The sequence below is a fragment of the Engystomops pustulosus genome, chromosome 6 (genome assembly GCF_040894005.1).
Source record: "Engystomops pustulosus chromosome 6, aEngPut4.maternal, whole genome shotgun sequence".
Taxonomy (NCBI): domain Eukaryota; kingdom Metazoa; phylum Chordata; class Amphibia; order Anura; family Leptodactylidae; genus Engystomops; species Engystomops pustulosus.
In genome coordinates this window covers 6,066,034-6,079,734 of record NC_092416.1, presented here as the reverse complement: position 1 = coordinate 6,079,734, position 13,701 = coordinate 6,066,034, and the positions used below count along the sequence as shown (strand labels likewise).

General features: G+C 41.3%; 1 protein-coding gene across 2 annotated transcripts in view; it reads right to left on the bottom strand.

Moving 5' to 3' along the window:
- The window catches only part of LOC140065300 (uncharacterized), an 80,159-nt gene that overhangs the window by 19,968 nt on the left and 46,490 nt on the right, over window positions 1–13,701 (bottom strand). The window contains exons 3-6 of one of the 2 annotated variants that reach the window (XM_072112894.1): window positions 4,684–4,836; window positions 3,686–3,835; window positions 3,451–3,603; window positions 3,009–3,125 (exon numbers count right to left, since the gene is read on the bottom strand). In XM_072112894.1, coding sequence (XP_071968995.1) covers window positions 3,009–3,125; window positions 3,451–3,603; window positions 3,686–3,835; window positions 4,684–4,836 — 573 coding nt within the window. The remainder of the gene's footprint in view (window positions 1–3,008; window positions 3,126–3,450; window positions 3,604–3,685; window positions 3,836–4,683; window positions 4,837–13,701) is intronic. The other variant, XM_072112895.1, reaches the window with a different exon arrangement.

Below are 13,701 nucleotides of genomic sequence, written 5' to 3'. Positions count from 1 at the left end.
CCTTGATATACTACAACACAGAGGAGAGTTGACACATTCTCTGTTACTACATCACACAGGAGAGCTGACACATTCTATATACTACACCACACAGGAGAGCTGACACATCCTCTGTTACTACAACACACAGGAGAGCTGACACAAACTCTATATACTACACCACACAGGAGAGCTGACACATCCTCTATATACTACACCACACAGAACACACATCCTCTGTTACTACACCACACAGGAGACACATCTTCTATATACAACACTACACAGGAGACACATTCTCTATACACTACACCACACAAGAGAAACATTATCCATATACTACCCCATACAGGAGGAGAACAGACACATCCTTTATATACTACACCACACAGGAGACACATCCTCTATATACTACAGCACACAGGAGACACATCCTCTATATACTACACCACACAGGAGACACATGATCTAAATACTACCCCATACAGGGGAGCTGACACATCCTCTATTTACTACACCACACAGGAGAGCTGACACATCTGCTATATACTACACCACAAAGAAGGAGAGCTGAACATCCTCTATATACTACACCACACAGGAGACACATCCTCCTCCCAGGAGAGCTAACACATCCTCTATATACTGAACCACACAGGATATACTTTTGCTATATACTACACCACACAGGAGAGCCGACACATCCTCTATATACTACACCACACAAGACTCACATCATATATATACTACACCACACAGGAGGCACATCCTCTATATACAACACCAAACAGGAGATCTAACACATCCTCTATATACTACACCACACAGGAGAGCCGACACATCCTCTATATAATACATCACACAGGAGAGCTGACACATCCTCCATATACTACACTACACAGGAGAGCTGACACATCCTCCATATACTACACCACACAGGAGAGCTGACACATCCTCTATATACTACAACACACAGGAGAGCTGTCACATACTCTATATGCTACACCACACAGGAGAGCTGACACATCCTCTATATACTACACCACACAAGAGAGCTGACACATCCTCTATATACTACACCACACAGAAGAGCTGACACATCATCGATATACTACACCACACAGGAGAGATTACACATCCTCTATATACTGCACCACACAGGATAGCTGACACATCCTCAATATACTACACAACACACAGGAGAGCTGACACATACTCTATATACTACACCACACAGGAGAGATGACACATCCTCTATATCAGTGATGGCTAACCTATGGCACTGGTGCCAGAGGTGGCACTCAGAGCCCTTTCTGTGGGCACTCAGGCCATCACCAGAGATGACTCCAGGTATCTTCCTGCAGTCTCAGACAGCCCAGGACTTGCTGTGCACAGAGCTATGACAGCTCTGCCTGGGACTATTTTCTGCTTTATTGGTGTCCTCAGGGGGCTGGTATCAATGAAAACGGTGACAGAGAAGGGACTATAAATCACAAATTAAATTTCTGTGTTGGCACTTTGCGATAAATAAGCGGGTCTTTGTTATAGTTTGGGCACTCGGTCTCTAAAAGGTTTGCCATCACTGCTCTATATACTACACCACACAGAACACACATCCTCTGTTACCACACAAGAGAGCTGACACATCCTCTATATATTGCACCACACAGGATAGCTGACACATCCTCAATATACTACACAACACAGGATAGCTGACACATCCTCAATATACTACAGCACACAGGAGAGATTACACATCCTCTATATACTACACCACACAGGAGAGCTGTCACATCCTCTATATTCTACACCACACAGGAGAGCTGACACATCCTCTATATACTACACCACACAAGAGAGCTGACACATCCTCTATATACTACACCACACAGGATAGCTGACACATCCTCAATATACTACAGCACACAGGAGAGATTACACATCCTCTATATACTACACCACATAGGAGAGTTGACACATCCTCTATATACTACACCACACAAGAGAGCTGACACATCCTCTATATACTACACCACACAGGATAGCTGACACATCCTCAATATACTACAGCACACAGGAGAGATTACACATCCTCTATATACTACACCACACAGGAGAGTTGACACATCCTCTATATACTACACCACACAAGAGAGCTGACACATCCTCTATATACTACACCACACAGGATAGCTGACACATCCTCTATATACTACACCACACAGGAGGAGAGCTGACACATCCTCAATATACTACAGCACACAGGAGAGATTACACATCCTCTATATACTACACCACACAGGAGAGCTGACACATCCTCTATATACTACACCACACAGGAGAGGACACATCCTCTATATACTACACCACACAGGAGAGCCGACACATCCTCTATATACTACACAACACAGGAGAGCTGACACATCCTCTATATACTACACCACACAGGAGAGCTGACACATCCTCTATATAATACACCACACAGGAGAGCTGACACATTCTCTATATACTACACCACACAGGAGAGCTGACACATCCTCTATATACTACACCACACAGGAGAGCTGACACATTCTCTATATACTACACCACACAGGAGAGCTGACACATTGGGGCTCATTTACAAAGGGTCCGAATGCCGCCCTTTTATCGGGTTTCGTGATTTTTTCCATTTAACGCCGGATTGCCCCAGTTATTTGGAGCACGCGATCGGACTGTGGCACATCGGCGCCGGCTTGCATGCGACAGAAATCGGGGGCTTGGCCGTCAGACAACCTGACGGATTTGGACAAATCGCGGAATTTAAAAAAGGAATTGTGTCACAAAATCAGCACTCACATGCAGCAGGAAGAAGAAGGTGAACTCCGGCGGACCTCGGCGCAGGAGCAACACATGCAGGAGCTCGGGCGAACATTCTTAGCTAATCGCGCCGGACCCGAATCCTGGTCGGACAACGCACCGCGGGATCGTGACGAGAGCGGGTAAGTAAATCTGCCCCATTGTGTTTATTCACATAATATTATACTTACCTCTTGTGGACTTTAGTATTACAGTCACGCAGGCATCATGTTCTGGGCCACATGTTGTATAATTTTCGCATTGAGTGTGAATAGATCCATGACATTGGTTGCACAGTAACATGTTGACTGTAATAAAACACAGATATGTAGATTGGTTACTAACTGTTCTCTTATGTTGAGGATATGAATGTGGTCCGGAAATGTGTTGATTATCACGAACTTGTGGGGATTATTGACTCGTTGCGTTAGGCTACAACTATTATTTCTTATAAATATTTATATCCTGGTACATAATGCTGTTTTCTCGGCTCCATGTGATGGTATGTTGGCGATATTCTCTGTCATGGGCAGCCTGGAAATCATGGGCTGTACACAGGTCAGGCTCCTCCCTGGAATTTACGTGTAGATATGTGATTATAATTATAACCAATACACAATGCAGATCACTCACCCACCGGCAGGAAGCTTTTCCTCTGTGATACGTGACATTCAACATCAATTAAAGGTGATTTAAGCTCTTTTTTATAAAAGTTCCCTATGAATTTATGCGCAGCACAGTATGGGGAGGATGAGCAGCCGTATAGGAACTCACTGGGGGTCCTGTCTGTTTCCAAAAAATAAATTTATACGGTAAGGAAAGTGTTATATGAAATGCGGCATGGAAACAATTCTGCTCGAGTTCCCACCTGGTTGCTGTGATTTTTCGCTTCTGAACTGAAAACATTGGTCCTCGTCTCCAGAACACTTCATGGCGTGACCCGGCTCATAGTCGTCCCCCAAGAAGGAGGAAGAGGCCGGGCAGAAAAGTCCATTGAAGGTGCTGTTATCTGGTGGCACTAGAAAGACAGAAAGGTGTCTCAGATTGTTGGTGACTTCCACCACTTTTCGGCTTACGTTGTCATGGTTATACATTGCTACAGTATATGAGGGGGTTTTCGGCTTATTGCAGAAAGAGTGAAGAGACCAGAACAGGGGTTAGGAGGAGCTCAAAGAGAACCTTTTACCACCCAACCCATGTGAGGACATCCCATAATGAATGGTGGGAGAGATACCAGTGTCATGGTCAAAGAAACATGCAGATATAGGCGTATTAAGGAACAGGCATGCAGGCTCTGAAACAGGATTCATAGTACATGTTCAGGGCTGCGTATTAGGTTGGGGCTCAGCGTTTTTTGGCTAAGCAGTACACAAAATTCATACTTCCGAATCAGGCAGGATACAGGATCAAGTAACATTTCAGTGTGGACAAGTGCTTCATTGTGTAGCTACAGAGTAAACAATAACCAATCTAGAACTGGAGATTAGGTCTTTACCCGGCTCTTGGATATAGCCCCCAGCGGCTGACTGGCTAGACCTTGTATGACTCAACCCACAGCGGAGACTAATACTGAGCTCCAAAATTAATTACATAGCTTTTCAGGGTACAGATACTCCAAGATAGCTGTCCATCAGCACCCTTCAAGGCCTCCCTGGGTGAGCTCCCAAGCTCTGAACTATACTCACAGCTCCCAAGCTCCCAAGATGTGGAAATCTTTACTAATATAAAAAATACGTATATTTTGTTACTAGGAACCCCATAAGCATCAAACAATGGTGCCATTCTTGGCTGTGCTAACAATGATTGATGAGATGTTACACACAGATGCAGGGAACATTCCCTCTATGATCCCCCCATTATACCTACACATTGGGATCGGCACACTGCAGTTATCTGTGGAGCAGCAGTCTGTGGTGAACTTCATTTTATGTGATTGAGATGTTAATCCGCCACGTTGTTCACAGCCTCTGAAATCAATGCACTTTCTTCTGACAAAATGATGGGTTACTCCTTTCGGAACTGAGTAGGAAAAGCAGAATATTAGATATGAGAATACAATATTGTTTTAAATTATTCTATAGAGTATAAGCTGTCCGAAAAATCTGTGTTGATAATTGGTGGGGAAATAATTATAACACCGCTCCATAGGGCCTTAAAAAAACTTCCATAATGGGGCACATTCACTAAGAACAGCGCAGACTGAAATATGTGTGGATGTGTGGTGTACAGGGGGCACAAGCTGCAAAGGCCGACGAAAAACTGTCACTTAGCCCTTACTAAATGTGCCCCAATATGCATAAATAACACTGCCCCAATGTGTATGAATAACTCTGCCCCAATGTGTAGAAATAAAACTGCCCCAATGTGTATAAATAAAACTGCTCCAATGTGTATAAATAAAACTGCCCCAATGTGTATAAATAACACTGCCCCAATGTGCATAAATATCACTGCCCCAATGTGTATAAATAACACTGCCCCAATGTGCATAAATAAACCTGCCCCAATGTGTATAAATAACACTGCCCCAATGTATATAAATAACACTGCCCTAATGTGTATAAATAACACTGCCCCAATGTGTATAAATAACACTGCCCCAATGTGCATAAATAACACTACCCCAATGTGCATAAATAACACTGGCCCAATGTGTATAAATAACACTGCCCCAATGTGCATAAATAACACTGCCCCAATGTGTAAAAACAACACTGCCCCAATGTGCATAAACAACATTGCCCCAATGTGTATAAATAACACTGCCCCAATGTGTAGAATTAACACTGCCCCAATTTGCATTAATAACACTGCCCCGATGTGTATAAATAAAACTGCTCCAATGTGTATGAATAAAACTACTGTAATGTGTATAAATAACACTGCCCAAATGTATATAAATAACAGTGCCCCAATGTGTATAAATAACACTGCCCCAATGTGTATAAATAACACTGCCCCAATGTGCATAAATAACACTGCCACAATGTGTATAAATAACACTGCCCCAATGTGTATAAATAACACTGCCCCAATGTGTAAAAATAACACTGCCCCAATGTGCATAAATAACACTGCCCCAATGTGTATAAATAACACTGACACAATGGGGCACATTTACTTACCCGGTCCGTTCGCGATCCAGCGGCGCATTCTCTGCACAGGATTCGGGTCCGGCCGGGATTTGTGAAGGTAGTTCCTCCGCCGTCCACCAGGTGGCGATGCTGCGCTGAAAATCATCTCAACGCGCCGGAATGCACCACCTCGGACCAGGTGAAGGTAAGCGCTTCCCGAGCGACACTTTTTCGGTTTTTAAATACGGCGGTTTTTCCGAATACGTCGGGTTTTCGTTCGGCCACGCCCCCCGATTTCCGTCGCGCGCATGCCGGCGCCGATGCGCCACAATCCGATCGCGTGTGCCAAAAACCCGGGGCAATTCAGGTACAATCGGCGCAAATCGGAAATATTCGGGTAACACGTCGGGAAAACGCGAATCGGGCCCTTAGTAAATGACCCCCAATGTGTATAAATAACACTCCCACAATGTGTATAAATAACACTGCCCCAATGTGCATAAATAACACTGCCCCAATCTGTATAAATAATATGGCTCCAATGTGTATAAATAACACTGCCCCAATTTGTATAAATAACACTGCCCCAATGTGTATAAATAACACTGCCCCAAAATGCATAAATAACACTGCCCCAAAATGCATAAATAACACTGCCCCAATGTGTATAAATAACACTGCCCCAATGTGTATAAATAACACTGCCCCAATGTGTATAACTAACACTGCCCCAATGTGTATAAATAATACTGCCCCAATGTGTATAAATAACACTGCCCCAATGTGTAGAATTAACAATGCCCCGATTTGAATTAATAACACTGCCTTAATGTGTATAAATAATTCTGCCCAAATGTGTAAAAATAACACTGCCCCAATGTGCATAAATAACACTGCCACAATGTGTATAAATAACACTCCCCCAATGTTTATAAAAAACACTGCCCCAATGTGCATAAATAACACTGCCCCAATCTGTATAAATAATATGGCTCCAATGTGTTTAAATAACACTGCAACAACGTGTATAAATAAAAATACCCCAATTTGTATAAATAACACTGCAACAATGTGCTTAAATAACACTGCCCCCATATGTAAAAATAACACTGCCCCAATGTGTATAAATAACACTGCCCGAATGTGTATAAAAAACACTGCACCAATGTGTATAAATAGCACTGCCCCAATGTGTATAAATAACACTGCCCCAATATGTAAAAATAACACTGCCCCAATGTGTATAAATAACACTGCCCCAATGTGTATAAATAACACTGCCCCAATGTGTATAAATAACACTGCACCAATGTGTATAAATAACACTACCCCAATGTGTATAAATAACACTGCCCCAATGTGTATAAATAACACTGCCCCAATGTGCATAAATAACACTGCCCTAATGTGTATAAATAACACTGCCCCAATGTGTATAAATAACACTGCCCCAATGTGTATAAATAACACTGCACCAATGTGTATAAATAACACTTCCCCAATGTGTATAAATAGCACTGCCCCAATGTGTATAAATAACACTACCCCAATGTGTATAAATAACACTGCCCTAATATGTTAAAATAACACTGTCCCAATGTGTATAAATAACACTGCCCCAATGTGTATAAATAACACTGCCTCAATAAATATAAATAACACTGCCCTAATGTGTATAAATAACACTGCCCCAATGTGTATAAGTAACACTGCCACAATGTGTATAAATAACACTGCCCTAATGTGTATAAATAACACTGCCCTAATGTGTATAAATAACACTGCCCCAATTTGTATAAATAACACTGCCCCAATGTGGATAAGTAACACTGATCCAATGTGTATAAATAACAGAACCCCAATGTGTATAAATAGCACTGCCCCAATGTGTATAAATAACACTGCACCGAAGTGTATAAATAACACAACCCCAATGTGTATAAATAACACTGCCCCAATGTGTATAAATAACACTGCCCCATTGTGTATAAATAACACTGCCCCATTGTGTATAAGTAACAGAACTCCAATTTGTATAAATAACACTGCCCCAATGTGCATAAATAACACTGCCCCAATCTGTATAAATAATATGGCTCCAATGTGTATAAATAACACTGCCCCAATTTGTATAAATAACACTGCCCCAATGTGTATAAATAACACTGCCCCAAAATGCATAAATAACACTGCCCCAAAATGCATAAATAACACTGCCCCAATGTGTATAAATAACACTGCCCCAATGTGTATAAATAACACTGCCCCAATGTGTATAACTAACACTGCCCCAATGTGTATAAATAATACTGCCCCAATGTGTATAAATAACACTGCCCCAATGTGTAGAATTAACAATGCCCCGATTTGAATTAATAACACTGCCTTAATGTGTATAAATAATTCTGCCCAAATGTGTAAAAATAACACTGCCCCAATGTGCATAAATAACACTGCCACAATGTGTATAAATAACACTCCCCCAATGTTTATAAAAAACACTGCCCCAATGTGCATAAATAACACTGCCCCAATCTGTATAAATAATATGGCTCCAATGTGTTTAAATAACACTGCAACAACGTGTATAAATAAAAATACCCCAATTTGTATAAATAACACTGCAACAATGTGCTTAAATAACACTGTCCCAATATGCATAAATAACACTGCCCCCATATGTAAAAATAACACTGCCCCAATGTGTATAAATAACACTGCCCGAATGTGTATAAAAAACACTGCACCAATGTGTATAAATAGCACTGCCCCAATGTGTATAAATAACACTGCCCCAATATGTAAAAATAACACTGCCCCAATGTGTATAAATAACACTGCCCCAATGTGTATAAATAACACTGCCCCAATGTGTATAAATAACACTGCACCAATGTGTATAAATAACACTACCCCAATGTGTATAAATAACACTGCCCCAATGTGTATAAATAACACTGCCCCAATGTGCATAAATAACACTGCCCTAATGTGTATAAATAACACTGCCCCAATGTGTATAAATAACACTGCCCCAATGTGTATAAATAACACTGCACCAATGTGTATAAATAACACTTCCCCAATGTGTATAAATAGCACTGCCCCAATGTGTATAAATAACACTACCCCAATGTGTATAAATAACACTGCCCTAATATGTTAAAATAACACTGCCCCAATGTGTATAAATAACACTGCCCCAATGTGTATAAATAACACTGCCTCAATAAATATAAATAACACTGCCCTAATGTGTATAAATAACACTGCCCCAATGTGTATAAGTAACAGAGCCACAATGTGTATAAATAACACTGCCCTAATGTGTATAAATAACACTGCCCCAATTTGTATAAATAACACTGCCCCAATGTGGATAAGTAACACTGATCCAATGTGTATAAATAACAGAACCCCAATGTGTATAAATAGCACTGCCCCAATGTGTATAAATAACACTGCACCGAAGTGTATAAATAACACAACCCCAATGTGTATAAATAACACTGCCCCAATGTATATAAATAACACTGCCCCATTGTGTATAAATAACACTGCCCCATTGTGTATAAGTAACAGAACTCCAATTTGTATAAATAATACTGCCACAATGTGCATAAATAACACTTCCCCAATTTGTATAAATAACACTGACCAAATGTGCATAAATAACACTGCCCTTATATGTATAAATAACACTGCCTCTATGTGTATAAATAACACTGCCCCAAGGTGTATAAATAACATTGCCCCAAGGTGTATAAATAACACTGCCCCAATGTGTATAAATAACACTTCCCCAATGTGCATAAATAACACTGCCCCAAGGTGTATAAATAACACTGCCCCAATGTGTATAAATAACACTGCCCCAATGTGTATAAATAACACTGCCCCAATGTGTATAAATAACACTGCCCCAATGCGTATAAATAACACTGCACTAATATGTATAAATTACATTGCCATAATGCGTATAAATACCACTGCACAAATGTGTATAAATAACAATGCCCAATGTGCATAAATAACACTGCCCCAATGTGCATAAATAACACCGCCCCAATGTGTATAAATAACACTACCCCACTGTGCATAAATAACACTGCCCCATTGTGCATAAATAACACTGCCACAATGTGTATAAATAAAATACATAAAAGATAGTTTAGCATTACAGAGGGATTTGTGGAAGCTTGAGGAGTGGGCAGAGAAATGGTTGATGAGGTTTAATGTAGATAAATGTAAAGTTATGCACTTGGGCCATGGAAACAAAAAGTATAATTATGTTCTAAACGGTCAATTATTTAGTAAAACTGAAGCTGAAAAGGACTTGGGGGTATTGGTGGATGGTAAACTTAATTTTAGTGACCAGGGCCAGGAGGCTGCTGCTAAAGCAAATAAAATAATGGGATGTATCAAGAGAGGAAAAGATTCTCATGATAAACACATAGTTTTGCCCTTATACAAATCCCTGGTCAAACCACACATGGAATATTGTGTACAGTTTTGGGCACCAGTGTATAAAAAGGACATAGTAGAGCTGGAATGGGTGCAGAGGAGAGCAACCAGGATTATTAGGGGAATGGGGGGACTAGAATACACTGACAGATTACAAACTTTGGGATTATTCAGTTTAGAAAAAAGACAACTGAGGGGAGACCTCATTACAATGTACAAATACCTGAACGGACAGTACAAGGATCTCTCCAAAGATCTTTTTATACCTCGGCCTGTGACCAGGACAAGGGAACATCCTCTACACCTAGAGGAGAGGAGGTCCTACCATCACCATAGACAGGGGACATCCTCTACACCTAGAGGAGAGGAGGTTCTACCATCACCATAGACAGGGGGCATCCTCTACACCTAGAGGAGAGGAGGTTCTACCATCACCATAGACAGGAGGCATCCTCTACACCTAGAGGAGAGGAGGTTCTACCATCACCATAGACAGGGAGCATACTCTACACCTAGAGGAGAGGAGGTTCTACCATCACCATAGACAGGGGGCATCCTCTACACCTAAAGGAGTTGAGGTTCTACCATCACCATAGACAGCGGGCATCCTCTACACCTAGAGGAGAGGAGGTTCTACCATCACCATAGACAGGGGGCATCCTCTACACCTAGAGGAGAGGAGGTTCTACCATCACCATAGACAGGGGGTATCCTCTACACCTAAAGGAGTTGAGGTTCTACCATCACCATAGACAGGGGGCATCCTCTACACCTAGAGGAGAGGAGGTTCTACCATCACCATAGACAGGAGGCATCCTCTACACCTAGAGGAGAGGAGGTTCTACCATCACCATAGACAGGGGGCATCCTCTACACCTAAAGGAGTTGAGGTTCTACCATCACCATAGACAGGGGGCATCCTCTACACCTAGAGGAGAGGAGGTTCTACCATCACCATAGACAGGAGGCATCCTCTACACCTAGAGGAGAGGAGGTTCTACCATCACCATAGACAGGGGGCATCCTCTACACCTAGAGGAGTTGAGGTTCTACCATCACCATAGACAGGGGGCATCCTCTACACCTAGAGGCGAGGAGGTTCTACCATCACCATAGAAAGGAGGCATCCTCTACACCTAGAGGAGAGGAGGTTCTACCATCACCATAGACAGGGGGCATCCTCTACACCTACAGGAGAGGAGGTTCTACCATCACCATAGACAGGGGACATCCTCTACACCTAGAGGAGAGAAAGTTCTACCATCACCATAGACAGGGGGCATCCTCTACACCTAGAGGAGAGGAGGTTCTACCATCACCATAGACAGGGGGCATTCTCTACAAATAGAGGAGAGGAGGTTCTACCATCACCATAGACAGGGGACATCCTCTACACCTAGAGGAGAGGAGGTTCTACCATCACCATAGACAAAGGTTCTTTACTGTACGGGCAGTGAGACTATGGAACTCTCTGCCGCAGCAGGTTGTTATGGCGGAGTCTATGTACATGTTCAAGAGAGGCCTGGATGACTTTCTGGAGAGAAAAAATATCACGGGTTATGGGGATAAAACATTTATTTAATTCTTAAAGGTTGGACTTGCGTCTCCTTCCAGCCTTATATACTATGATACTATGATACTATGAAAACTGCCCCAATGTGTATAAATAACAGTGCCCCAATGTGTATACATAACACTGCCCCAATGTGTATAAATAACACTGCCCCAATGTGTATAAATAACACTGCCCCAATGTGTAGAAATAACACTGCCCCAATGTGTATATGTAACACTGCCCTAATGTGTATAAATAACACTACCCCAATGTGTATAAATAACACTGTCCCGTTGTGTATAAGTAACACTGCCCCAATGTGTATAAATAACACTGCCCCAATGTGCATAAATAACACCGCCGCAATGTGTATAAATAACACTGCCCCAATGTGTATAAATAACACTGCCCAATGTGTATAAATAACACTGCCCCAATGTGTATAAATAACACTGCCCCAATGTGTATAAATAACACTGCCCTATTGTGTATAAATAACACTTCCCCAATGTGTATAAATAACACTACCCCAATGTGTATAAATAACACTGCCCCAATGTGTATAAATAACACTGCACCAATGTGTATAAATAACACTGCCCCAATGTGTATAAATAACACTGCCCAAATGTGTATAAATAACACTCCGCAAATGTGTATAAATAACAGTGCCCCAATGTGTATAAATAACACTGCCCTATTGTGTATAAATAACACTGCCCCAATGTGCATAAATAACACTGCCCCAATGTGTATAAATAACACTCTGCCAATGTGTATAAATAACACTGCCCTAATGTGTATAAATAACACTGCCTCAATGTGTATAAATAACACTGCCCCAATGTGTATAAATAACACTGCCCCAATGTGTATAAATAACACCACCCCTAAGTGCATAAATAACACTGCCCCAATGTGCATAAATAACAATGCCCCAATGTGTATAAATAACACTGCCTCAATGTGTATAAATAACACTGCCCCAATGTGTATAAATAACACCACCCCTAAGTGCATAAATAACACTGCCCCAATGTGTATAAATAACACTGCCCCAATGTATATAAATAACACTGCCCCAATGTGTATAAATAACACTACTCCAATGTGTATAAATAACACTGCCCCTAATGTGTATAAATAACACTAACCCAATGTGTATAAATAACAGTGCCCCAATGTGTATAAATAACACTGCCCCAATGTGTATAAATAATACTGCCCCAATGTGCATAAATAACACTGCCCCAATGTGCATAACTAACACTGCCCCAATGTATATAAATAACACTTCCCCAATGTGCATTAATATCACTAAACCTATGTGTATAAATAACACTGCCACAATGTATATAAATAACACTGCCCCAATGTGTATAAATAACACTACTCCAATGTGTATAAATAACACTGCCCCTAATGTGTATAAATAACACTAACCCAATGTGTATAAATAACAGTGCCCCAATGTGTATAAATAACACTGCCCCAATGTGTATAAATAACACTGCCCCAATGTGTATAAATAACAGTGCCCCAATGTGCATAAATAACACCGCCCCAATGTGCATAACTAACACCGCCCCAATGTATATAAATAACACTGCCCCAATGTTTATAAAAAACATTGCCCCAATGTGTATAAATAACACTTCCCCAATGTGTATAAATAACAGTGCCCCAATGTGTATAAATAACACTCCGCCAATGTGTATAAATAACACTGCCCCAATGTGTATAAATAACACTTTCCCAGTGTGTATAAATAATGCTCCGCCTATGTGTATA